The 27,617-nt window shown below is 38.8% G+C and overlaps 1 protein-coding gene across 1 annotated transcript in view; it reads left to right on the forward strand.

The window, feature by feature from the left end:
• Nucleotides 1-532: 532 nt before the first annotated feature.
• Nucleotides 533-27,617, forward strand: part of WDR35 (WD repeat domain 35) — a 37,289-nt gene continuing 10,204 nt past the window's right edge. Inside the window, exons 1-19 of the mRNA XM_042826039.1 lie at nt 533-611; nt 1,167-1,284; nt 2,096-2,167; nt 3,698-3,790; nt 5,054-5,182; nt 5,390-5,523; nt 6,042-6,207; nt 6,304-6,449; nt 8,741-8,866; nt 11,519-11,704; nt 14,624-14,684; nt 21,007-21,151; nt 22,109-22,178; nt 22,640-22,693; nt 23,387-23,496; nt 25,029-25,239; nt 25,815-25,895; nt 26,024-26,160; nt 27,255-27,458. Coding sequence (XP_042681973.1) covers nt 588-611; nt 1,167-1,284; nt 2,096-2,167; nt 3,698-3,790; nt 5,054-5,182; nt 5,390-5,523; nt 6,042-6,207; nt 6,304-6,449; nt 8,741-8,866; nt 11,519-11,704; nt 14,624-14,684; nt 21,007-21,151; nt 22,109-22,178; nt 22,640-22,693; nt 23,387-23,496; nt 25,029-25,239; nt 25,815-25,895; nt 26,024-26,160; nt 27,255-27,458 — 2,267 coding nt within the window. The 5' untranslated portion in view covers nt 533-587. The remainder of the gene's footprint in view (nt 612-1,166; nt 1,285-2,095; nt 2,168-3,697; nt 3,791-5,053; nt 5,183-5,389; nt 5,524-6,041; nt 6,208-6,303; nt 6,450-8,740; nt 8,867-11,518; nt 11,705-14,623; nt 14,685-21,006; nt 21,152-22,108; nt 22,179-22,639; nt 22,694-23,386; nt 23,497-25,028; nt 25,240-25,814; nt 25,896-26,023; nt 26,161-27,254; nt 27,459-27,617) is intronic.

Below are 27,617 nucleotides of genomic sequence, written 5' to 3' on the forward strand. Positions count from 1 at the left end.
AGTATTAAATGGGGAGATTGGTGGCCCTGCGTGTGGCACGGGAATTGCAGATTCATGATCCTTGAGGTCCCTTCCAACCCTGTCCATTCTGTGATTCTTTGATTCCGAAGGGCTCCCTTACACCTTTAACACACTGAGTGCAGGTACCAGCCCAGGTAAATTGTGAGTGTCCAACACAGCCTGTGAATGAGCATAATTGTGTCTAATGCCTGCTGCCCTCCATCGTTTACCCCAGCCAACAGTGGGGCAATTCTGGGGTAATTCTCTCTATAAAAATATGATGTGGGATTCACACACTTTTTGATTTTCCTTTATGTAAAAGTGGAATGGTCTTTATTAAATAAAGAGGTACGAGCAGGATCGTTTCGTAGCCACTGAGCACACACTGAGCTGCCAATCCCCCACCCTCAGCCCCGTCGCCATCTCCGGGGTGGGAGGGGGAGAGGAGAAAGGGGGGAAGGAGGAGGGGGCGGGCCGCTGCTGCCCGGAAGTAGAAGGTAAGCGCCAAGAGTGCGCTTCCGGCGGCGGTTGCCAGGGCAACGAAGGAGGTTAGCGCTGTGGCGCCGTGCCGCGCCTCCTGTCCCAGGATGTTCATCTACCTGTGCAAGAAGGTGCTGCCGGCGAACCGAGGGGCGGCGGGCGGCTCGCGGGGTGGGGGGCGGAATTGCAGAGAGCGGCGGCTCGGGGGGCCTTGACGGATCGTCGGGGGGTTCGTTCGGCTGTTCTCCCAGCGGCTGTGCCCAGCGCTGAGCAGCCGTGCGGGATTAGATATTAGGCAGAAATTCTGTACTGTGAGGGTGGTGAGACACTGGAATGGGCTGTCCAGTGAGGCTGTGGATGTCCTCTTCCTGCAGGCATTCAAAGCCAGGCTGGATGGGGCTGTGAGCAGCCTGGGCTAGAGGGAGATGTCCCTGCCTATGGCAGGGTTTGGAACTGCGTGATCTCAGTGGTCCCTTCCACCCCAAACTGTTCCATGGTTATACATTAGATGCACTGTGTTCCCCTTTTCTAAAGTTTTGAGTTGCCGTGTTTTACTTCTGTATATAATTCTGTTTAAATTCTGCGCTATGAGCATTTTGAAGCATTCTTAGAATATTCTGACATTAAAAAAAAAAAAAAAAGGTTCTTTGGTACTATGTAGGGATAAAAAAATGTTTTGTTTTCAGATTGCAATTCCTGGCAACGTCCGATTAAGATGTATTTCCTGGAACAAGGAAGAAGGCTTCATAGCCTGTGGTGGAGAGGATGGATTATTGAAAGTTTTAAGATTAGAATCACAGACAGGTAATTCACACTTAAAAAAGAAAAATCTTTCTTTAAAGAGCAGAACGCACTGCACTTCAAAGTTCTGAAAGCACAACTCTCTCCAGAAGTTACTTGACAATACTGCATATGTTTTAAATCTGTTACAGATGGTTATATATTTGCATATACATCAGAAGCACTGCTGTTTTCCACTGTTTTCCTTTGGCTTGCCTTACCTGGCATACTTGTTATTTATTGAGCTTTACACTCACTGAACTTCCAGTGCATCTTCTTTCTGGGCATAACGTTCATTTTTGTTATTTTTATATAGATGTTTTTATATAGACATGGCTCTGGGCAGCCTGGTCTGCTGGTTGGCAACCCTGCACATAGCAGGGGGTTGAAACTAGATGATCATTGTGGTGCTTTTCAACCCAGGCCATTCTATGATTCTGTGATTTATTCGTTTTGAAATGAATTTCATTATTTCATGTTTATTTTTAAATATTGTTATTCTAGCAAGAAAGTTGCATATTTCCTTGAAGTAAGTTAAACATGTTCAGAGAGAAGTGAAATCTGATGTATTCTCCAGTTCTTTTAAACCTGTTTCTGGTGTGATAGCCGTAGATTTTACTTTGTTTTGTTTTGTTTTCCCAGAAGTTGTTCAAGTGTAATGATCAATCTGGATTTGGGTGACAAACATGTTGAACTGAGGGGTGGAAAATCCATCCTACAGATATGCCTTTATAATTTAATTCATATAAATGGTCATTAGTGTTGAAGTACTGTTGCATACAGAAATAACCTTACTTTGTTAGGTTTATTTTATAGTTATTTTTGTTATTTTTAGATGAAGCAAAAATAAAGGGTCTTGCAGCTCCTAGCAATCTTTCTATGAATCAAACTCTTGAAGGCCATAGCGGTAAGTCTTGGGCATTTTGTGTTTTTTTTTAAATTATAATTAAAAATACAGGATTTGGGGAAATGTACAGAGTATTTTTTCTCAAAGCTTTAATTAAAAGTGTAAAATAAAGATATCAATATTGATGAAATAAATACCTAAAGTTAATCCTTCATGATCTGTGAATGAATTACTGGGTTGAGAATCAAACTGATCTGTCATCCCTGTTCTTCTGGCTGGTGTGCTGTGCATGGTATAGAATGCATGCTGCACAAACCAAGCCTAACTCTAATACTTAAAGTTTGCTTATGAGTTTTTCATGCTTAGGTCTGCGTACTTTGACCTTACAGCCTAATTTTTTATTGCTTCAGTTTTGACTTGTTCTAAATTCCTCAGTCTCTGTTCATTATTCAGGAAAAGGTGTTTAGATTTATTTTGAAGTGGAGGATGCTGCTTGTTATGGTATCTTAATGTTTTCTGAAGAAGTCACAGTTAGTTTAGCAAATTCATCTTTCTCTTAAATATTTATCTTCGTTTCACGTTTGTTGACAAATGATAGAGTGTTTGTTGGCTGATAGACAGAGTTCAGAGAGGTTAGAAAACAGGTTGCAGGAGGATAGAGTGCTTGAAAGTAAAAACTGAATGCAGGGAAATTAGGGAGGAATTGGAGTCTCACATGATAAACAGCCATTATCTATGGACAGTGTGATAAGATGGGGGTGCTGAAATCCTTAGATGAAGAAATGACCTTTTTATGAAGACTTGCATTTGCAGCTTGATAGCAGGTTACTTTAGGGGCCTAATTATGATAAAAAGGTTAATTTTGAAGAATTTATTTAGTGGTATTTTAAATGCATATCTGTGATTCTGAAATAGGTTACATTTACCCCATTCAGTATATCTTCGATTGTCGGTAAAGCTTATGACTGAAGTAAAGAGAAATGGAAAGGATAAAGAGGAACTGGATAACCACTGGTGAAGAACTGAATTATTGTGATGCTTGAAGTGATCAAATTCACATTCAGTATTAGACTGATATGAACTAATAGTCGAAATTGTTCAAAGGTGTTTCAAATCAAACGTTTGCAGGAAGGATCCTCTTGAGACTTGAAGGTTTGAAGTAGTGAGGAGAATGTGCTTTTTGGTAAGCAGGAGAGATGTTTGGTTTTAAACCTACAGCACCACTGAGGATCAAACTATTTCTATGAAGAAGAAAAAGAAAAGAGCACCAAGAAACTTTCTTAGGACAGTAAGGTTTTGTAAAATATGTCTGAGACAGTCAGAAACCACCAGAAACTATGATTTGTTGTTGCATACTGAAACAATATTCGGAGTAGAATTTGGAGAAGGAGTTACTGAGGTGGGTGAATAAAGGAGCAAAGAGAGGCATTTAGCAGAGTTTTGAAAGAGGTATGGTACAGAAAGAATGTCTGAAATGAAATCCAAGTTGGCAGTACAAACTTCTGTTAGCTCCAGGGAATCAGTTTGTATGTCATGCTTTCCCTTAACTTCTTTAAATGGCATAAACACAAAAAGTGTATGATTTTCTAGGTTCGGTGCAGGTGGTGACGTGGAATGAACAGTACCACAAATTAACAACCAGTGATCAAAACGGGCTCATCATTGTGTGGATCATATATAAAGGTACTCTGCAGACAGCTTTGAGACTGGATAATAATCCATACGGTGGGAGATCTTTGCTGGTGATTTTAATAAATCTTTTTCAGGCTTCTGAAAAAGTCAAAATAGGCTTAAAACATTTTTCAAGTTTTTATTGTAATTGTCTGAATTTTTGTAGCGCCGCTTATGGAAAGGTGTTTGTCCTGCAGAGTTGTAAGGAAAAGATAGCAAGTTTTAGCCTTGTGCTTGGTAAACCACTACAAATGTCTTATTTTAAATGTCTTTTTCTTTATTTCCTTGGACAAAAATAGCGTACTGAACAATAAAGAAGCACGAGTGATCTCCTTTAGCTTAATGGCTGTTTACAAGGGTGGATAGCGATAGGACAAGGGGGAATGGTCTTAAACTGAGACAGGGGAGGTTCAGGTTAGATATTAGGAGGAAGTTTTTCACACAGAGGGTGGTGATGCATTGGAACAGGTTGCCCAAGGAGGCTGTGGATGCCCCATCCCTGGAGGCATTCAAGGCCAGGCTGGATGTGGCTCTGGGCAGCCTGGTCTGCTGGTTGGTGACTCCTGAACAGAGCAGGGGGTTGGAACCAGATGATCATTGTGGTCCTTTTCAACCCAGGCCGTTCTATGATTCTATGGTTCTTGTCTGGGAGAAGAATCTGTAAATTACTTAGTACTTATTTTTATCAGTGACAGTTTTTTCTTCTGTTTATTTCCCTGCGTGTTTTGGTCTTTTTTGAAATTATGTAAGCATAGATTTCTTCCTATTGGGCCCCTCCCAAACTTTGGCTTCCCTTTCTTATTTCTTACTTGTTCCTATCTTTTTGGGAATAAGAAAAGCACACCAAAGCACTGGGTTTCACACAGTGGTATAGTCTTTCTCAAGTTCCACAAAAACTTTGGAACAATGTTCTCTTTGATTTCTTTCCAAAACAGGCTATTTCTGCAGCTCTTTATTGCATTTCAGAGTCATTAACTTGTATCCCATCTTTGTTTAAAGCAGACACTTCAAATGCTTTTCCATTTCATTGAATTTCTACTTTGATTTGTTGGTAATTTTTATAAACTCTTGTATTTCTGTATTATGTTGTATTTGTTTTTAGCAGCTTCTTGAAATTATATTGCTAAGAAATGTGATTAGCATCTCATTGGTATCCTATTTGTATATCTTTTAATCGAGGGTTGTTTTATTCTTTAAATTTGGTGATCAGTCTTGAATCAGCAAGAGGATTATCAAATCAGAAGTGGAACTCAATTTTTTATTCACTGCTAATAGGTGCTTGGTATGAAGAGATGATAAACAACAGAAATAAATCTGTTGTTCGAAGCATGAGCTGGAATGCTGATGGACAGAAGATTTGTATTGTGTACGAAGACGGAGCTGTGATTGTTGGATCTGTAGATGGTAAAAGCTTTGCTGATTTTGTCTTGTTAGATAGCTTTCATTTTCCAGAAGTTGGTTCATAGCAACTCTTTCTCTATATAAATACAATTAATGGTTACTTTAGAAGTTGTTGCTTATATTCTTTCACAGCTTTAGTTTTTGTATGGGATTGCATCCTTCCCTTAGTTTGTGGTATGTTTATTAAGGACAGTCAATGCTCTGTTACAGGCAATCGCATTTGGGGTAAAGATTTGAAAGGTACACACCTGTGCCATGTGGCCTGGTCCTCTGATAGCAAAGTCTTGCTCTTTGGAATGGCAAATGGAGAAATCCACATTTATGACAGTAATGGAAACTTCATTGTAAGTCCATGCTCGTTATCATAAATTATTAACTGTAATATGCATAAAAGTGTATTTCCTTTGTAGGTTATTTCATACTTATTTAGTTGGAAGAGGTCAGTTAGGGCAAGGTTTTCTGTGTAACATTTTTATGCAGATTAAGATTTATTCAGTTGCAATTTTATAATGAAAGTAACAACCAAAAGTTTTATTTTTTGCAAAGTTCTATTGTGGTAGTGAGTGCCTTTTGTGCGTATCTGTTTATTTGCTGGGATACTTTTGAAAGAATTAAAATGCCAGAACTGAAATACTTCTTTGTAATTACAAGATGTGTTCTCATGTCTGATCCAGCATTGAATGAAGAGTTCAATTTAAGAGTTTCAAACTCTTAAATTTTTTATGCCAGCTTTTTCCTTGGCTCAGGAGAACAGTTTTGCATGTATATATCTGGTCTCTTGCAAGCTCTTTGTGTAGATATAAATAGTTCCTCTACACAGAGTGTTATACCTGACTTTCAGTACTTAACCATTCTTGTCTAGGTGAAAATGAAGCTGAGCTGTTTGGTGAACTTAACAGGAACTTTCCGCATTGCTGGAATACATTGGTACCATGGTGCAGAAGGCTACGTTGAACCAGATTGTCCTTGTCTTGCTGTCTGTTATGAGAATGGAAGATGCCAGATAATGAGAGATGAGAATGATCACAGTAAGCACAGAATGTGGGATGCTAATTACTGAGCTTTTATTGACCTAAAACTCCTACTAATCGTTAGATTTTCAATATGTATTTCTCCAAACCCAGATCCTGTTCTGATTGATACTGGTATGAATGTAGTGTGTATTCAGTGGAACCATTGTGGAAGTGTGTTGGCACTGGCAGGCTCCCTAAAAGGAACATCTCCAGATAAAGATGTGAATGTTGTGCAGTTCTACACTCCATTTGGTGAGGTAAAAATATTGAATACACTAATGAAACCTTCATTTTCTTTATTTTAGCATGTTTTTTCTTTTTCCTGTGAGGGTTTCCCAAGGCTCCACCCAACCTGGCCTTGAACGCCTCCAGGGATGGGACATCCCCAGCTTCTCTGTGCAGCTGTGCCAGGGCCTCACCGCTCTCTGAGTAAAGAATTTCTCATCAATTTTGAGAACACTTAGGCAGCAGTGAAGATGCTAACTTAATGTGCATGTGTGAATCTGGACTTACTTGTCTTTCTCCACTGTGTCAGACCTAGGGATCTCCAGATCTCTAGAAACGGGTGTTTGAGACTGTATAGCTAGAGTTTAAAGCCAACAGTCAGTCTGGGTTTTAGATTGGTTTTGTGCTGGCTGTGATAGTCAAGTTGTGGGTTAACGTTTTGGAAGATGGTGTCTTCTGTGAATAGGGTGTAACCAGGATTGGATTTACAGTTTGCTATAGTGTCTGGTCAGACACATGAACTAGGTACTAAATTATGTAGGCTTATTGGCAGCAGTTCCTTTAGGCATGAAGTCTTACCTTCAGAAGAAGGGCTAGATCTAAGCATGAGTATCAGTGCTCTGCTCCCTAAAGAGGTGTATTTTATTTAAGCTAAGGATTACACTAAGGAGTAGAGGTGTCCTTTATTACATCCATCCATATACTTTGCAACCAAGAAGTTTCCCTCAAACAAATGGTCTGTGGGACAATGGTTATCTTTTTCAGAAACATTAGTTTTTATTTAATTCATTGTTCAACTGAAGGTGCTATAGAAAAGGGAAGTTTGTTAGCTCTTAGATTAGAGATGCGTGTCTAAATACTTAGGCTTTTTGGAAGGGGAGGGAGATACAGAGACAAAGAAAATGTCCATTGCCTCACTGCAAATTGTGTACCGATCGGCTGATTCAGTGTATGCCCTTGACATAGCTTAAATGAATAAAAATATCTCCCTAACCTATCAGATGTAGTTAAAGGTCAGCTGACTAATATAATTCATACACTTACTGTCAGTGAAACTTGAGTCATGTCAGTTATCAGCGCCGTTTGGATATGAGGAAAAACTTCTTTACAGAAAGGCTTGTTAAGCAGTGGAATGGGCTGCCCAGGGAGGTGGTTGAGTCACCATCCTGGATGTGTTTAAAAACCATCTGGATGTGGTGCTCAAGGACGTGGTTTGGAGTTAGGGTGGTATGCTTAGGCTGTGGCTGGACTTGACGATCTTTGATGATCATCCAACCTGAGCAATTCTGTCAATAGTAACTGAAATAGTAAAGGTGATTCAGATTACTGTACAAAAGAAAAAATAGTTATGCTGTCATTCTCTATTGTTTATTTTTTTCCAATTGTTAAAAATGTAGCATCTAAATGAAATATTTCCCTTTCTGAAGAGGCAAAAAGAAAATTAAAAAAATTGAGGTGTGGTTTACAGAATCACAGAATCACAGAATCACCCGGGTTGGAAGGGACCTCAAGGATCATGTAGTTCCAACCCCCCTGCCTAGCAGGGCCACCAAACACACACATTCAGATCAGGTTGCCCAGGACCCTGTCCAACCTGGCTTTAAACACATCCAAGGACGGGGCATCCACAACCTCCCTGGGCAGCCCGTTCCAGGGCCTAACCACTCTCCTTGTATAGAACTTCCCCCTAACATCCAACCTAAATCTTCCCTCCTTCAACTTCGATCCATTTCCCCTAGTCCTGCTGTTGTCAGCCCTTTTGAAGAGTTTACTCCCCTCCTGGGTGTAGGTTCCCTTCAGGTATTGATAGGCTGCAATGAGGTCACCCCGCAGCCTTCTCTTCTCCAGGCTGAACAAGCCCAACTCCCTCAGCCTGTCCTCATAGGGGAGGTGCTCCAGCCCCCTGATCATCTTAGTCGCCCTCCTCTGGACCCTTTCCAAAATCTCAATGTCTTTCTTGTACTGAGGGCTCCACACCTGGACACAGTACTCCAGATGGGGCCTCACAAGAGCCGAGTAGAGAGGGACGATCACCTCCCTGTCCCTGCTGACCACCCCTCTCCTGATGGAGCCCAGGATCCCATTTGCCTTTCGAGCTGCCAGAGCGCACTGCTGGCTCATGTTCACAATTGGTTTATTGTAATACTTATCAAATTGTCAAACCTCATTAGCATGTGTGTGCTAATTTGTGAATTATTATGGGCTACTCTAGAGAAGATGTACAAGCCTGTATTTCATCAACCAGCAGCACTGTTGTTATGTATTTTAGGGCAGTCTTCTTATGATATTCAGTGTTATTTTTCTTTTCCTGTTTTGAAACAAGCACTTACGCACGCTGAAAGTTCCTGGCAAGCAGATATCAGCTTTATCTTGGGAGGGAGGTGGACTGAAAATTGCACTAGCTGTTGATTCTTACATATATTTTGCAAACATTCGGCCAGATTACAAGGTAAGTGGTTATGTGGCACTTAATTTGACTAGCACATTTAGTTGAAAGAAGAAGATGGTGCTTAAATAGAGGATAAAAGGATAGTTAGGTGATAAATGGATTTTGAAGCTAATTGGAGAGGAGAATTTATTCATGGAAAGTGGAAAATATGGTAGGTTTTTTTTATACTGACAATTTTTCTTTTCATTGGGCAAGGAATAGTTTTTTACATCCTGTAAAAACCGTAAGAGAGAGACCCAAATTATGGTGTTATGGACTCTTTTTTATGTACTTATTTGTTTTTTTTAACTTTGAGATTAGTTTCTATGGGCTTCACAAACAGAAGCGTTAGTAGAGCACAGGAGCATCCTATTGCAGTCAACAGTTGAGATCTCATTGCTGAGCTTTCTCTTGAATTGCTTAGCAGCTTTCCACAGACAAAGCTTGGATACAGACCTAGGTAATGATGAGAGCATTCTATGAGCAAAACATTTTATTCCCACTGCTAAGCAGTCCAACACTAAAACTGTGAGAGACCAAGGTTTGAAGAGCAGAAGTCTCGTGGTTGTGTCATGGGTTCACTTTCACTCTTTCCTGTTGGAGTTGTTCCATGGCTTGGTTGGGTCAGTGTTTATTGAAGCATACTAAAAATACTTTGTACCAGCTCAGTGCCATAGTCAGCTATAGAGTCAGTCCTTATTTTCAGTTGTTTACACAAAACAGAATACCTTCAAATGAAAGATCTGAAAAATGTCAAACTTTGAGGAAAACAACCAAGCAAACCAAACTTGTAATTGTTTGGAATTTGGATTAAGACTCCACCAAAAATTAATGTGGGGTAGTATTGCTCATGCTTTTTCCTGTCTGTGATCAGTAACTCGTTCTAGATTTTGGATTTATTCAAATTGATATTTTAAGTGAAATTCCAATACAGAGCTTTCTGACCCAGTCGTATCATGGCTGCATATTTTTTTAAAGCCCAACAAATAAACCGGTGCTTCATTTATGATTTCTATTTCATCGGTGCTATGACTTGAAGTTTTAGTGACAGGAATGTCTTTGTTGGTGATGGAATGACTTAGCAGTTGTTTTTTTTTAAATAATGAATTTGTGGTTTTATTTCATATCAAGGAAATGTATACTTGTTAATATTAACAGAAGTAGGCACGGTTCTGAATTTGGCAGTGATTGAGGCTGTCACTTAAGTAAGGCTCCAAGAAGGGCTTCACAGTTTTCGTTGTTGTTTGATTGAAGTGGATGAGCAGAGTGTTAAATTGGGAATTGTTTGAGCCTTTTTCTGTTACTTTGTAGTGGTGATTTAATAGAACCAGGCGAGTTAAACGCTGGAAATGGTGCAACCTGATAGATGTAATTCCTATTCATAGTTTCATATTAATATTTTCATTTCCCAGTTGCCAGTACGCTGCGTTTGTAAGCTATTTCTTTTTTTCCTCTCCCTATTAAAGTGAAAAAAGATGAGCTCAAATTATTTCTGTGGCAAATAACCTCTAACTTGTTAGTCTACTCAGTTTGTACTTGTTAGAATACTCAATTTCAACATGAAATATTTTTGTGATGGATGATGTGTGTCATCCTCCAGTGAGCAGCGCCTTATCATCAGTATACTTTTATCTGGTTGTATTGATAACTTTATTTTAATAACTGGGTAATCTGAAAGGTAACAGATGTTAAATGACAGCGATTCAAAGCTGTCATGTATTCCAGCTGGATTGGAATGGACCTGGAGATGAAATGTTAGTATCCTATTACCTGTTTATGCATAATCCAAGTGTTTAGGTGTTGCCATAAGAAGAGAAAGTAGATTCTCAATTGATTTAACAGTAGTTTCATTACATGTAAAATGTAAGAACCCTTCTGGGCAGCTCTCTAGCAGGTTTTCTTCATCCCTCTAGTAAGTGCTGGTTACTTAGAGTTCTGCTGGCTTCTGCACAATGCCATCATCATCCATAAGTGATTCTCTGTGTCTTGTTTGCCTGTCAGCTTCACCTCCCTTCCAGATGTGTTTTCAGTTTCTGGTGTGTTGGAAAGGCTTTTTATTCACTTCTATAATTTTGTTGAGTTTTTGTAATGTTTGAATGTTCTGTTTCTCATTTTGCCGTTTTTCCTCCTTATATGAATGTTTCTTCTGGGGGAACAGGAGGGCTTTTCTCATGTTACTAATACAGGAGAAAGGATAGAAGTTACTTCAATGCTCTAACATAGTTGCTTGTTTAGACTGCTTCAGGAAGTGCACTGTTTGAGGTGTTTATTATCTTCCATTGGGAAGTGAATGTTGTGTTGTCAAATTACTTGTCAAAGCAAGCATTTTCATGGTAAAAGCCGTCATCGCAGCGAGTGTTTCTGTGCTCTCTGAACAAGAAGAAACGTGGAGTAAAGGTTTTTTTTCTCATTTTGGGAATAGTTCTCCAATTCTGATCAAGTCAGTTTCTGGTGATGGGAAGGCTTCTTTTTCCATGCTACTAGTGTGCAAATAACGTATTGCCAGGGCTTTCTTCCCATTCTTTTCATAAACAAGTTCATCGCACGACAGGTAAAGAACATTAAATAGTGATTGTATTATGTGCTGATATGAAGTGAATACATTCATGAAACAACATATGTTGAATTAATCCCATTTCTTGTAGAATTGCTCAAAGTAATTTCTCTTGGCAGTGGGGTTACTGCTCCAACACGGTGGTTTATGCGTACACCCGACCTGACCGTCCTGAGTACTGTGTTGTGTTCTGGGACACAAAAAACAACGAGAAGTATGTGAAATATGTCAAGAGCCTGATTTCCATCACAACCTATGGAGATTTCTGTGTGTTAGCAACCAAAGCAGATGAAGATCAACCTCAGGTAGGGACTTCTTTGTAAATGTCGTTTGAAATACTGTAGTGTATGTGTCAGTGCTTTACAAATGAAATAAGATTAAACATCCTGAATCTTTTTCAGTGTGTGACAGGGTGAGGGGAAATGGCCTTATGTTGCACCAGGGTAAGTTTAGTTTGGGTATCAGGAAAAACCTCTTTACAGAAAGGGTTGTTAAGCACTGGAATAGGCTGCCCAGGGAGGTGGTTGAATCACCATCCCAGGAGGCGTTTAAAAACCATCTGGATGCGGTGCTCAGGGACGTGATTTAGCAGAGGGTTGTTGGAGTTTGGGTAGTATGGTTGAGTTGTGGTTGGACTCGATGATCTTTAAGGTCTTTTCCAACCTGAGCGATTCTATGATTCTGTGATTAACTGTCATTTGACAGAAGGGCATTGAACAGGCTCCATGTTTACATAAAATGAACCCCATGAAGCTAACAAGCCAAGAACCAAAGTGCTAGCTAAAATGTTCAGAACCTACTAACTGCCTTTACTTACAGCCACTAATAACTTCACAAAAGCCACAGACTTCAGGATTACTATTGCTTTGGACGTATTTTTCCACAGCAGAACAAAAAGTAGGAGAAGACCAGAACATTAAGAGTTACTTGATCAGCTGGAAATGGAAAAATGGAATGTAAGAAAGGGACAGTTTTTGGATGGTACAAATGCCTGTTATTACAAAATTCTCTTTTTTTTAATTTGTGATAGTTTATATGATAGACAAATCCTTTAGTTAATATACATTCAGTTAACATTAATATTACTGTCACACAGCTTTTCTTACTGGATTCAGTTCTGAATTGTTTTCTGTATCACTTATGCATCGCTTACAAAGGAGGAGCATGAGATGGAGTCGATTGGTGCAACGGTAAAGATGTCTTAGTGCTGCTTCGTTGGAGTGTGCAGTAGATGGTGTGTGATATGATCTGAAAATATGATACGTGTGAACAAAGGCATTTGGTGAAGTTGAGTATGAAGTAATGTGAATTTGGGTTGCATTTTTAAAATGTGAAGTAAAGAGAGGTGGGATCTAGTGTAGCTTCCTGGAGTATAAATAAGAGATTGCGTTTATCACCTGAAAATTGTGGAATAGTAAGTTTCTTTCAATTCTTTCTGAATGGCTTCAGTCTAATTATTAATACTACGTGGGAGGCAGCTTTTAGGAACTGAAGTAAACAAGTTTATCCTTTTGGTAGCAGTTCATTCAATGCTTTCTGAAAAACACACCTATTCTGCAATAGATTTCAGGGGATGGAATTGTGATTTCAAGAGTACAGAATGGATAGCAGTAGCTGATGGGGCAAACAAGATGGATTTTGGCAGGAACTGTTGTACTGTGAGAGGAAGGCGTATTAGTTATGAAGAACTCAGTTTTGATAACCACAGTGAACTTTCTGTTCAGTGAAATGGGACAGTTTCATTGTCCTTGGTCCTAACCCACCAGCTGTGTTGCTCATGCAGTCTGTCTTGGATACTGTCACTCCAGCACTCCTTGGTAGTCTCTGATAGACAGAGAGTCTCAGAAACAAGTAAAAAAGGCGTAAAGGAGAAATCAAATAGAGTGAGTGCTGAAGAAGAATTAATGTAGATATAACAGAAACAAACAGTATGCAGGTAGAAAGGTTAAAAAGGGCTCTGCAGGGGCCACATAAAGGGGAAAACTGGAAATGCTGGTGGAAAGTTTAACTTAACAAATAAATAAAAGTCATGCTTTTGAGGTGTTTTCTTTGATGACAGCATAAGAAAAAATATAACTCAGTGGGAAGAAATCCTTGTTCATATTGTTGTCTTTGAATGAACATAGTTCAGACAGTAGATGAAGCTCTAAATTCTATGCATTCTGCCATTCTCTTATTATTAAAAGCTATCAATCCATCAGTTCAAAGGAACAAGCTGTACAGCTGCAATGGTCTGCTATCTCAATTACATGAATTGGTTGGGAAGTGAAAGAATTAATGAGCAACTAACAGTCTTCCATTTCCTAGGGAATCAGGATGCCAGCTCTTGAGTGATTCAAGTCTAGCAAAACTGTTCTTTCAGTCTAAAGAGCCTGCAGTGGAAATCACTAGTTAATTTTCACATTTCTTATTCAAAACATTCTCATTTCCCTGTGTAATCATGATAAAGCTATTTAATCCTTGGTTTACATCTAGAAAACTGCGTTGGCACTTGAAGGCAATCAATTAGATGTTGATTTTTTTTTTTTTTTGTTTGTTTTAATCTTCCTGATTTATCTGTGCTGATTAAAGCTTTCCAAAGTAGAATTACAAGAAGGGCAAAACTAACAAAACCAGTCTGTGGCATCTGTTAGAGTAGTGTGGAGGAATGGCCTCACTCCCAGTTCTCCCCTGAAGGTAGCCCTCAGGAGGTTTGTGATCAAGTAAGCTTTCCTCAGAGTAGAACAGGAGCCCATACATCTGGGAGTTAGGGGCCTGCTGCAGTTTATCACACTATCCTATGCATGAACAACCAGAGAAGAGTTGAGTTGCTGAGAAAATACTGGTGTGTCTGTCGTGCTGGTAAACAGTCAGAGTGCAGTCTGTGCTCTCCACAGCTGAGGTGAGACTGGCCATCTCACCAGCATCTTATCTGTGGACCCCACTGGTGGTACATCCTACATCCTGTGTTCTGTCTGATAGATTTGATTATCTGCTTAAAACAGCTGATCACCTTCCTATTTTGTGCTTGGCTTCATTTACAGTGTTAATTGGCAAATCCCCCATTACAATCATGCTTAAACGTCTTTATATTTTCTGCAGCCATGGTGTTCCTGTTTTCTGTTGCTGTTCAGCGTTAGATTGCGTGAAATGTGGGCTGTGAGATACGCCTTCACTGAAAGCCTTGTGCAGCTTACTAACTTACAGAAAAATGTGGTATTAATAACACGTTTGTTTCCCTACAGTATGTGCTGGTTCTCTGCAATTCTATTGGCACTCCTTTGGACCCAAAATACATCGATATTGGTAAGCACCTTGTGGTTGTTTTGTTGTTCGGCCTTTTGATCGTAGTAGGAAATCAGCTGAGTCAAATAACGTACTGCAATATTCATGTCCTGTATTGCAGATTGTCATTAAAGTGTAGACTGTCCTGCTCTGATAAGTGACTTATTTGTCCTGTGGAATATGAAATATTGTGATACTTTTTAGCCTCATAATTTTTGTTCATCAGTTTGATGCTCTCTTGTCACATGTTGGAATCTTCAGGAATAAAAATGCCTGGGGAATTCAATACACAAATTTTGCAGTGGTTGTAGGGGGAAAAAAAGATAAATGGTGAGCACTGAAGTCAGATTATGTGATTTTGTGTAGGGGTTGTTATCCCTCCCTGCCTCTCCCATCCACCATCAGCTGTCTGCATCACTTACTGTTTGCCACTATCCAGGACTTCACTTAATAGGTGGGACTGGGGTGGAAGGAGAAGGAGTCGGGGACTTATAGGCCACATTTCATCTCATTTCTACAGCTGGCATCTAAAATAAGTTTAGTGAATGATTCCTAGATGGGGCCTATTTGCTCTGCGTTGGCTACAAAGAAGCCCAGGGCAACCAGCTTAAACGTGCTTGTCTCTGTCAGAGATGTCTGCAATTAGATGAGATGGATCCCGCTCAGACTGTCAAAATTAGCTTTGTGTGTACATCTCTAACTCTTCCTTTTAAAGTTTTTCCTTTTCATTTTCTAGTGTTCTGCTCGTAAGCTTTCTAAATCTGTCCATGATTGTTTATAATGTAATTAAAATCAAGGTAGCAGTTTCTGTTTTCCCCCGGTACTGTCTCCCAGAACTGCCTCTACGAAAGAAAAGAATCTTCTCCAGTGACTAAAAGCAGTTAAAGAGAAATGCTGTTTAATTGAAGAGATGATGTTGTTATTGCAACTGCATTTGAGTTGTCCTAAAGAGGTGAAACAATATGTAAGAAACTTCTCTTTTTCCTTCAATTTAAGTAAGTTTTCCATGCTCTGCTTCGTCTCAGTGTCGGTTGATCGATGTGGTGCATAGGCTTACAATCTTCTTTGCAAGTGTGAATTCATGTGTGAAAATCTTAGATTTTTGAGCCTTCATCTTCATAGGAGGCCAAATATTTGAGGTTGGGGTTGTTTGCATTCTTGAGTCCTGAAGAATTTTTGTAGTCTCAGTACTTCAAATGTAACAAACCAGTCTTTCATTAGTGTGTGAACACAGCCAAAGATACAACTTCTTTTTTCAGATGTGACTCCTTTAAGACTCCTTTAAAGTTAGCTGACTTTAAAGATTGCAGGTGAGAGTGAGAACCCAGCCTCTGTAAATGAAACATTTTTGGATTACATTGTGCAGGTTTTATCATAATTGCTTTCCTTTGTTGTAACCTTTGAAGATACAGCTTTATAGAATAACTTGAAATATTTCCTTGCACAAATTGATCTTATACTGTATAGATATTTGTATATAGTCAGGGTTTTTATATACAGCATATCATGCTGTTTATCACAGTTGGTGCTTATGGCAGGAGGAGGTACAGTTGTTTCAGTTTTACAGGTGCTCAACTTGCCTTGTTGAGGTCAGTAGAGAGGGGAGACCTCGTCAATCTTTAGAGGCTGTAATTTACATCTCTGTAAGTTCTTCCAGGATTCCAGTTCATAATTTCTAATGAAGTAATTATTTTGTCCTGCTTATAAATTAATTAGAATTTATTAATAGTTTACTCATTAATAGTTAAAGAAATAAACACTGTGTGAATAAAATTAACATTTCTTACCCAAGATAATTAGAAGGCTGTTTCTGGGTTGTGAAAACTATATTATCTCTCTATGGAATTCTTGTTTCTTTTCTTTTTAGAACAATTTTTCAGGCTGTTCTTTTTTTAATCAAGCTATAAAATTGCTACGTTGAGTTCAAAACAAATACAATATTTTCTGAAGCTTTATGTCAAACTTTTAATCAGTCCTTCATACAAGGCAGTCACCTTATTTGATATTTCACAAATGCTCATGAAAAATGCCTTCTGATATAATAGGAAGTTCTGCAACAGACCAGCTGGTGTTACTGTGCTCCTGCCTCCTCTTAAGTGAGTGCTTTTGACTACCATGAGTCTGAGCTACATTTTTCTGAGTGACCTTGTCAGTTATTACAGACAGAACAGACAGTAACGCTGCTTTTGCCGGAGTGCCTCTTGCTGGAGTAGCAAACACCTGGAGCCCTACAGGGCATAAACATTTGTTTCGTGAGTCTTTGGTATCCTGCAGGACTCCTGGGCTGCAGCCTGGCAGGAAATTGGTACTGAAGAAGAAAGATTTCTAATAAGGATGTGAAGTAGTTGACAGAGTGTTTCAATAATGCATCTGAGAATGTGTGTTAAAACACTATTTTTGTGCATTGTTAATTTTTATAACGGTTTATAAGATTATTTTTACAAAGCAATGCTAATCTTCTAATGACAAAGTAGCTGTGAAATCATGCAACGTTCCTTTCTTCCTCAAGAACTACAAATCTTACGTTGTTTGGCTCTAAACCAGTCACTTAAGATGAGTTCACAAAAAATACCCTTTATTCTGTTGGTTTTCAAATTATGTCATTAGCTTTCTAATGTTTGCCTGCAGGCTCTGATGGATGGTTACACCTTAAAGCTCTACCTAATTTTCCTCTTTTATTTTGTCTAATGCATCTTTTTCCTTTGTTTGCTGTGTTTATAGGGTCTTTCAGAGCAGCTAATGTTTGCTAGCCTTTAAATTGATTTTCTCTTCGTTGACTGGCATTATATCCCATCCTACCAAAAAATTAACCAACGTAGGCTTGCAGGCTTTCTGTCAAAGTCCTTTTGTGAGTAGCTAAATATAAATTACAGGTGGTTAAATACCTTCTTTTATAATATCTTTTTAATGGAAACACAACAGATGGTATCTGCTAAGGAAATATCACTCAGACTGGGTTATATCATCTTACATATGCATAGGAGCACTGACATTGTTACGTTACCATCTTTCACACGTACTCATGCCCAGTGTAATGCACAGAACGGCCTGATCAGCACACAGTGGAGAAGAGGCAGAGAGCTGACACTCAGGACCGTGTTGTGACAAAGAAGTTCAGTCGGAAGGACCTTCAGAGATCGTCTGGTTCCACTGCCTGACCACCTCAGGGCTGGCCAAAAGTTAAAGTATGTTGTTGAGAGCGTTGTCCAGCTGCCTCACCGCTGGGTGTGGGACATCAGCCATCTGTCTTGCCTCCCTCCTAACTTACCTTAATGGTGGCTGAAACAGCACTTGAATTGCTTCTAGTTACAGCTGATTGTTTAAAAGTGAATTCCTTACTTTGCTGGACTGGAAGCTGTTCCATGTGCAGTTCAGCTGTCCCTGCTGTTGCCTGATGGTTTTCTTCTCTTCGTGTTTGCTCTTCATGGAGCAAACATCTCCAGAGACATTTTAATCAAACTCTGGAGCTAGGTAGATGTTATTCTTTGGACTGAATTAGTTGTGGTTTCTCTGGATTTTGCAGATGTGAACAGGCTTATGTGAAAACAATTTACTCTTCCGTGTCAGATCGCTTCCTGTCCATCAGATTTAAGTGGGATTACTTGTCTCTTGTGATTCTGTATCCTATTTTAGACACTAAGAAGTGTCTCAGCTTTTTCATGTGGCAAAGTAATACAGTCATGGATCAAGTACCTTTTCTATTTACTATTCTTTCAGAAGATTAGACATGAAAGCAGGTGTTTTCCGTTTCTAAAATACAGAGCTTCTTTCCTTCAGGGAGGAGGTATTATGATGAAACAGTGAAGAGGAGTGAGGAAGAGAAAGAAGGGCCAGAGCAAACTTAGAGTATCATCCTTTTATATGTTGCTGTTGTTTTAATGGCATAGCATGTTAAATCTTTTTAAGTATATGATTACTGAAAAGTAAGGCACCTTTCAGAAAGCTTTTTGTACATTTTCAAATTCCAAAAAATCAGGACCTTAATAATGAAATTAGCTGTCTTCAAAATCAATGGAAAGGGCTACAGAATTGAAGACGTCTGCCCTTGGAGTGGAAAGCTGCTGTGTGGTAGAAATGCTGAGCAGAGGAGTATCCAATTATCTTGCCTGCTTCTGACTTAAGGTGCTTGCTTTTCTCTCAGTTTACAACTAAGAGTGCAAATTCTTTAGAGGGGTCTGATGCCTAAGTTCCAAAGGGTAAGTGCTGTTAAAATGTAATAGGAATAATAGTTAGGAAACTAAGTAGTTAGACTAACTGCCTAGAAAGGGATTCTAGATCTTCCTCAGCATGAGAGAACTGAAATAAGCATCTTTCCCTTCCCATGAAGGACATCCCCTTTTCTTTAGAAGCTGTGCTGTTTTGCAGCCAACATAGAAGTCATGTTAGGAGCAGTGTAGCCCAGTGGTTCAGCCCTGAAGTGGGAAGAGGGAGATCGATGTTTTTCTTCCTTACTCATAGACATTTCTGCACGACTTGTTTGTTTGCTGTAGTCTTTGTTCAGTGACTGTCCAGTACAAAATGCTTAATCAATTCTAGAAAACTCCATCCATCCCACCTCTGTCCAGTTTTAGTTATGTAGCAATTGTGCAAAAAGGTCAGTTCCTATGTACAGATGCGTCTCTCCCAGATGTTTGTTTGAATCCATCTGATCCTGTTGACTCTCTGTGCTGTGTATAATGTTATCCCTCTCCATGTGTTTTCACATTTGACTTAAACCTAGCTCTAATTGCCCTGCTGTTGCAAAGAAGAGAAGGTCTGTGCCCCTCGTGTTAACTTCTCATTCCTGCTCTCTTTTATGTTAGCTCCGTCATTTGTGATTCTCTATTGAATCCAACTTAATCTTTTACTTCTTTAACTTTAGGATTAGTTTTCAGTCAGATCAAACAACAAACTGATCCAATTTATTCTGTGGCTAAGCTACTCCTAGAGCTGATTAAAAGTGGCAGGGAAGCGTGAGGGTTTGTTGGGAAGCAGCTCAGTTTTGGTTGTTATGACGGATGGAGCTGCAAGTTAATAAGAGAATTACAGCGAATACGCAGAATTTTTGAATTTGTTTATTGAATCTGAGACTGTATTCTTCAGGTGTGAGCACAAAACTAATCACTGAGTTGTGTTACAGGTAAATGAAATACACTGATTTCATGAAATGTAAACAACTGCTGTATCTGTGCTACTGCTCACACGTTAAGCATTGCCTCTCAGCCTTCTCATCCAGTACTGACATTTATACTAAAAAGCATTAAACAGCTATTAGGTAGCTTATCAAAATCCTCTTGGTTTCAGAGAAATGAAGTCTGTTCAACCAGTCTTCCCCAGTCTGTCCATCATAGTGCCATTCTACCTTATGGCAGGCCTATAGCACCCCCCAGAGTTCCATCCTCTGCTAATATAAGGAAAAAGTGGAGAGATTCATTGCAAAAGAATTAGATTTTGTGCTTACACCATGTTGTCTGCAACACACTTCACTAACAGACAGGGCTGTAAAATGGAATTTGCTCAGCTTGTCTGGTGGCATATTGATTGAAGTGTCGAGTTTGAAGACACTGAGGGATTATTTATTAATTTCTGATTTTTTTCCTATGTATTTTATGTGCTGATTCTTGATTTTTGATTTTCAGAACTCAAAAAAACGTGAAAGAAAAAGCCATGATAAAACCAAGACAGTGTAGTATAAAGAATAATGTGATGGCTTGAGTGCCTGTATCCACCAAACATTGACAGATGGAATGAGACATTGCCTTTCTGGTTTTAAGGATAAAGTAGAAAAGAACCTTGGCTTTCCCTCTGCAGTGATGTCTGGATACCTTTCAGTATCTGAAGGGGAGCTACAGGAAAGAATGGATCAGACTCTTTAGCAGATTCTGTGGTGATAGAACAAGGTGAAATGGCTTCAAGGTTACAAAGGGCAGATTTAGGTTGGACATGAGGAAAAAATCTTTACAGGGAAAGTGATGAGGCACTGAAACAGGTTACCTGTCTTTGTGGTGGATGCCCCGTCCCTGGGGACATTCAGGGCAAGGCTGGTAAGGCCCAGGGCTGCCTGATCCTAGACTGCCTGTGGTGTCTCTGCTCATTGCAGGGGAGTTGGACTCGCATTAAGGAAAAGGAAAAGTGCTGGAATAATGGGGAGAAAAATATTAATTATAAAAGCAGTGCCTTGAAAGAACTTCTGGAATTTATTAACTTATTTGCAATGAAGTAAATCTACTCTTTCTTTTTTCTTTTTTTTGGTCTTTTATCCTGTGGAGATACAATTTCATACATTTGGAAAAAAAAATAACAAGTTCCTACCTAGTCCAGTACCTGCTGCTCTAAGTTTACAACCGTTTGCATTTCATAACAGGGCCGTTGTTTGTCGCAATGACCAGAACACACGTGGTAGCAGCTTCCAAAGAAGCGTTTTACATCTGGCAATATCGCATCGCCAAGAAGCTCACAGCAATGGAGATTAATCAGGTGGCACGGACCAGAAAAGAAGGCAGGGAAAGGTTTGTCTCCAGGCTTTTTCATGTTCTTTCTTTTGCATAAATATGATTTTGATAAAAGTGGATTCTCCCATACCTAAAGTATGAACTCCTCATTATTGTTCTCCTACTCAAAATTGTTAAGTGTAGTTTTTCATGACAAATGCACAGCTATTATCCAGATCTCTTAGTCTTTTTTTCCAATTAGTTTTCTGCTTACTGTCACTGCTACCTGTGAATGCCTCCTTTACAGAGCTGCATGTCTGATGCATATGGGTTTTTGTCTTCTCTGTAGCCTTAATTTCTCAGCAATTATATTCACTCTGATAACTTTAATCATTACTTCTGTGTCAGTGGCTGTTAGGGCATATTCTGTCCAGCTATTCTCTAAATAGAATTTTGCCCTACTGTGTCTTTGGCCTCTAATCCTGTATGGCCTGTTCTCAAACTAAACAAGCCAAAGTTGTTATCATCTGCCCATCCAAAATAATTACTTCATATAATAACTCTATGCTCATGTTATGTTAACTTAGTTACATTGACTTCCTCTTTCTAATGCTTTTACTTTTTAAGGCAGAAGAGTTCTGATAAAGTTTTGAATATAGCAATATGTAAGTTTTGTGGACGTGATAGTGACATTCTTCCTAAGTAATGGAAAAGAGCATGAGGAAAATATAGTATCTGAAAGGAGACACTGAGATGATTGATCATTTGCAGGATCTTGTTGCAGAATGAAGGACTGTAGATCATATGGAACTGACATTATGGGCCATCGTGTAGTGAAGGTGAAAGCAAGTGCCATGTCTGTATCAACTGAAAGCAGGGTTACTGGGGGAGCACTTCTGGAACACAAGAACAGGCTTAGCTTTTATACTTTTTTTTCTGGTTACAGTGGTTCCTTCTCCAAGGTTTGATGATACCTGTATTCTAACAAAAATGACCCTTCTATCTTCAGAGGCACTTTTTCTCCTTCCTTCACAGGATTTATCATATTGATGACACTCCTTCAGGATCTGGAGATGGACACCTTGATTACAGTAAAGCTTTCGAAGTGAGCCTTGTTTTTAACTTGTTTATTATGGTATCACTGGTAGCTTGAAAGCAGTAGCTGGCATTGCTGTATATATTTGCTTGGGTTTTTGTTAATGGGTCTTTTTATTTTCTTCTACTTTTTGTACAAAAATGTTAGTGTTGCATCTGGTTAGTAAAATGTTATTGTATCACTATGTATTACTAGAAATGTACATCAAACTGTGTAAAATGCAGCGAAAAAGTGTATTGTGTATTCTGGAGAATTAATGGGCTCCAGAAGGAAACTCTTACTGTTACCATGTTTCCCATACCAAAGGCTACTGATACCATAAACCCTCCATTTATTGTACAGTGATAAAGCTTGATAGCCCCTTTTTGTGTAAACACTTGGCAGCATAACTCTTTTTTTTTTTTTTTTCTGTAGAGGTTCACTCCTATTGCAATATTAAACAAGTGTTGGTGTTGTTTGTATGCTTTCAGGGAACGAGAGATCCAATTTGTGCAATTACAGCATCTGATAAGATACTGCTTGTGGTAAGTTAGGGGGTTAAAACAACCTCTAGTTGCCACTTGCTTTTGTAGGCGGGACTCTTGTGCAGTTAAGTCACGAGCAGTCATACTTAAAATGCTTTCCGTGCTCCTACTCTAGTGATTTTTTTTTTTTTGACATCTTTTGAATGAATTAGACTGAGACACACTGAGACACAGGAAAGAAAACAGATGGAGAAAGTGTGAAAGTCATTAGTTGATGCAATAATGTGTGTTACAGTGGTCAAACCTTTCTAACTCTTCTAGCCAAATCTGCCTTTCAATTTATAGGGTATACATATATGAAAAAAGTCAAAGATGTGAAAGGCAAGGAGGATCTTTCCAGGTGAATTGGATGGGGAAAAAAAAAAAAAAAGGACAGGAATGATGTTTGGGCTGCCTTTAAAATGACAGACTATCTTCCAAAGTAAGGCTTTAGCAGCAGGTAAAATAACCTGCCTGGGCTGTTCCACATGACTGTGTTTTAACACCTTATTTAAGCAGATCTTTAACTTATAGCCTCTTAAGAAATTATTTTCTTGAAATAGCAGAATTAAGAACTCCAGAGTGATGACGTTGCCTCTTCCCACATTGGTTCAGCCACTCATCCAAGAGCTCTTCAGTCTAGAACAGCATATAAAAAAAACTGTGTTAAGCTGTTTATTCATAGAAAAATTCTTAAAAAATGCTTTTCTCTAGGGAAGGGAATCTGGCACTGTTTACAGATACAGCCTTCCTAATGTCGGCTTAATTCAGAAGTATACCCTGAATTGTCGGGCACATCAGCTGTCTTTGAACTGCAACTCTAGGTAAGATACAGGTCTGCTTCTAACAAAGGCAAACAGTTTTAAACTAAACTACTGCATTTGGTGAAAACATTGCTAATAATGCACTAACTTTACTTCAATATAAATTACTTAATTTATTGGCTATTAATGATTTCTTTATTTCTTACTGGTCAGTCTGCTGTAAGAGGCTGAGTTGGTAAAGCTTCATTGTGTACTGCACTCTTTAAGGTCTGTAAGGAAACATACAAGGGAAAATTTCTGTTAAAAGATAAACCAAACACGAGTCAGGAATTGATGAAAGTATGTCATAACATGAAACTTCATACCTCTGAGGTTTCTTTTTATTTCTGTCCTCCTAATGCCTAGAAACCTTCTTTGTCCCGTGTTTGTTTTCCACTGTTGCAAACTGTAGTTGGTGGTAAAGCTCCTAGCAGGATTTCCTGCTAAAGCTTTTCTTAAGCCAATACTGAAGCTGCATTCTACTTGGTAGACAACCTTTAATGTTTAACAGTGCCTTTGGTTCCCCTTCCCCCGGGAGAATTAGAGGATCTTGACAGAAAAGGCAAAAATACACTAATGAGCACTCATAAGACAATTTTAATCACTTCAAAAGAACTTTATAATTGCAAACAAAATTTGTAACAAAAGTGTAGATATCTTCATTTATAGACCGAAAATAGATTGATTCACTTAAAAAGCTACCAATGACCAAGCCAGATCTGCATTAGTTTTGTTTTGAACCCAAGCTGTTACCTTCCTAAATGGTTTTGTATTACTGGAAAATAGTCAGATTGACAAGGTTTTCCAAGTTAATTGGATTGTTTTTGAAATTATAATGAAGATTAAGGTTGTCAAATACAATTCAATATTGAATATTCTTAAAAAATGCTTTTAAAACAGCACTGCAGTAAATGACTGACAGTAAATAGAGGCTACTGTCATTCACTGATAATGTATGTAACTGTAAATTTTCAAATGTAGCCCTTTAGAAATTGTATTTGACATCATTTAAAATATAGGGAAAAGATTAATTGGATTATATATACTATTATCTAGAAAAAAAAAATCCTTAGTAGTAATAGAAATCCTGTTTCAGGGCTGAACACTCTGGATCATTGCACTATATTTTTAATTTAGGAATCTGCCTCCTACTAAATAAAGAAAAGCATATATGTTAAATTCTTAATTTTAGGTTCTGCCAAGAAAACGGTGTAGTCAGAAGCTGAACCTGTGTTTTACTAAATTTTTTATCTGAATTACGAAGCATCTTCAGAGTGCTGGATAAAAAACAGGCACAGGTCAGTACAGTCCAGGGCCAGATCCAGAAGGAGAAGATGAAGGCCTCTTTTCCATGTTTCTAGTCTCTCTCTGCTGTACAGATCAATGAAAATCACAGGCATCTTGCTGAAACCTTGGAGTTGGTTTAGAGGGAAATTTGGCCTGAGTGTGCCACTTCAGGAAACTTATTTCAGATGTGCAGCTTTGAATAGTGTTACTTAGCTGTCCTTTTATTACTCCGTTGTTTTGTTTGTTTTTTCTCCCCTGTTCTGCAGCCGTGTTGCTATCATAGACCTTTCAGGTGTTTTGACTTTCTTTGACTTGGATGCACGAGTCATAAGCAGTACTGGGCAGCAGGTGATTGGAGAGCAGCTCAAACTGGAACGCAAAGATGTCTGGGATATGAAATGGGCCAAAGATAATCCAGATTTGTTTGCAGTGATGGAGAAAACAAGAATGTATGTTTTCAGAAACTTGGATCCAGAGGTAAATGTAAACGAACGACTCAGTTTACGAGTTCAGTCTAAGATAATGGCTTTGTGTTGAATAGAATTATTTTTATGCTTGCAGTTTAATAAATATTTTGATATCAATAATCTTCATATAAATCAATAACTGGACATCTCAACATCTCGTCAGTTCTGATGCTAGGGTCTTGTTTAAGATGAAATAAGTGTGAAATAAACTATCAGACCTGCAAAGATTAAAAAATAAAAAATGCCTGCTATCCTTTTCTTCCTTACACAAATTATGCTCCTAAAAATAATAACATGCTTCAGAAACAGGAAACCCAATTTTAATAAAGGTATTTGTAATGGTGGTTTGGGCGAGTCCAGATGTTGTTCCTTTATCTTTTCGTCATAATCTGGTTATAAATACCAGGATTTTTAATTATGTCTGTGTATATGAGATTGTCACTAACGACAATGGTTTTATTTCCTGTTGGAAAAGCAGTCAAATCCGAGTTTGGAAAAGGGGGAAGACTTTTTACGTACATTAAAAATTTGTTTAGAATGTAATTAGAATACAGGTTAATTCCCTTTTAACTGTTTTACTTTAAGGAACCTATACAAACTTCTGGATATATTTGCAACTTTGAAGATTTAGAAATCAAATCTGTTCTTCTGGATGAAATACTAAAGGTAAGTATAATGAGTTTTATTTAGTGGGAAGAGTTGGTGTCTAACTGATTTGAACAGTAGATGCCATTGATGGGTGAGAGTAAACGTGACAGAATAAAAATGTTTTTCTCATTTTCTTATTATGTTAGAATCCTGAACGCCCTAACAAAGATTACATCATCAATTTTGAGATTCGATCATTACGAGACAGTCGAGCACTGATTGAAGAAGTTGGAATTGAGGAATCTTCCCAGTTCATAGAAGATAATCCACATCCCAGACTTTGGTAAAATAAAATAAAGCCAACTTTCTTTGCTTAAATGTTTTCTTTCCTTTGTAGTCTTCTTTTTCAGACAGATCTAACTATCCACTAAGTGGAAAAAAAAAAAAGCCCTCAAATTATTAGCAGCCAATCAGCATACAATTTAATGAGAATCGTTATTTAAAAAAATAATAATAATAATGATAAGCAGTAGCAGTACTCTGCTGCAGTCTGAAGGGCTGCTGTTCTAAAAGGGAATGCTGTTACACTGAAGCTGAATCATCTACAAAGGGGTTTTTTAGTGCTGATGTAAGACCTGAAGAGAACCTTGCAGTCCCCCTGCAAGCCTGGCTCCCTGCCTCTTCTGGAATTGGTGTGTTTTCAGGCTGTGTGGTATGTTTTTCTAGAAGGCAAGAAAGGTTTTTCCTCCTAAGTGTGCATAACTATACCATGGACCATTTAGGACAGGCTGTAAAGGAATGAAGTGAGAATGGGGAGGGTGCATCAATCATAATTTGTCATATCCTTTCAAAATGAAATAATCTGAGGAAGGTAACTTAGTTAAACAAGTTTAACAAGTTAAACTTGACTATTAAACTGAATTTAAATCCTGCACAGCAAACTTGTAAGAATAAACATGTGAAAACAGTTCTGGAAATCTAGCTAATGTCCCATATCTCAGGGGTTGGAATAATAGAATCATTAAGGTTGGAAGAGACCTCTAAGATCACCTTGTCCAACCATAAACCCATCCCCACCATGCCCACTAACCTTGTCCCTCAGTGCCACATCTCCGTGGTTCTTGGACGCCCCCAGGGACAGTGACACTTTCCTGAGCAGTCTGTTCCAGTGCCTCTCCACTCCTATGGAGAATAAATATTTTCTTATACCCAACCTGAACCTCCCCTGGTGCACCTGGAAGCCATTATCTCTCATTCTGTTGCTGTTACCTGGGAAAAGAGGCTGGCCCCCACCTTGCTCCAACCTCCTTTAGGCAACTGTAGAGAGTAATAAGGTCTACCCCAAGCCTCCTCTTTTCCAGACTGAACAATCCCAGTTCCCTCAGCTTATTTGATGTATAGCTGCTTTTCTATGTGTTGCATTTGTTTTTCACACAGGCGTCTCCTGGCTGAAGCTGCCCTTCAGAAGCTAGATCTGCAGACTGCTGAACAAGCTTTTGTGCGCTGCAAGGATTATCAAGGTATCAGATTTGTGAAGCGCCTAGGCAACCTGCAGAGCGAGTCAATGAAGCAGGCAGAAGTGGCAGCCTATTTCAGCAGATTTGAAGAAGCTGAAAGAATGTATCTGGATATGGACAGAAGGTAATTGCATGTGGTCATCTCAGCAGCAAATAAAGCAAAAAATGTCTTGGAAAACAAATACCCATATAAGGAACGACTGGTTTAGCATTGAGAACCAGTTGCTGGAAAGACAGAATAACATCAGATAGGAAGAACTTTGTTATATTGATATGTAAGCAA

This window comes from Centrocercus urophasianus, unplaced genomic scaffold (assembly GCF_019232065.1).
Source record: "Centrocercus urophasianus isolate 14NV4802_14NV808 unplaced genomic scaffold, USGS_Curo_1.0 seq_10, whole genome shotgun sequence".
In the NCBI taxonomy this organism is placed as follows: domain Eukaryota; kingdom Metazoa; phylum Chordata; class Aves; order Galliformes; family Phasianidae; genus Centrocercus; species Centrocercus urophasianus.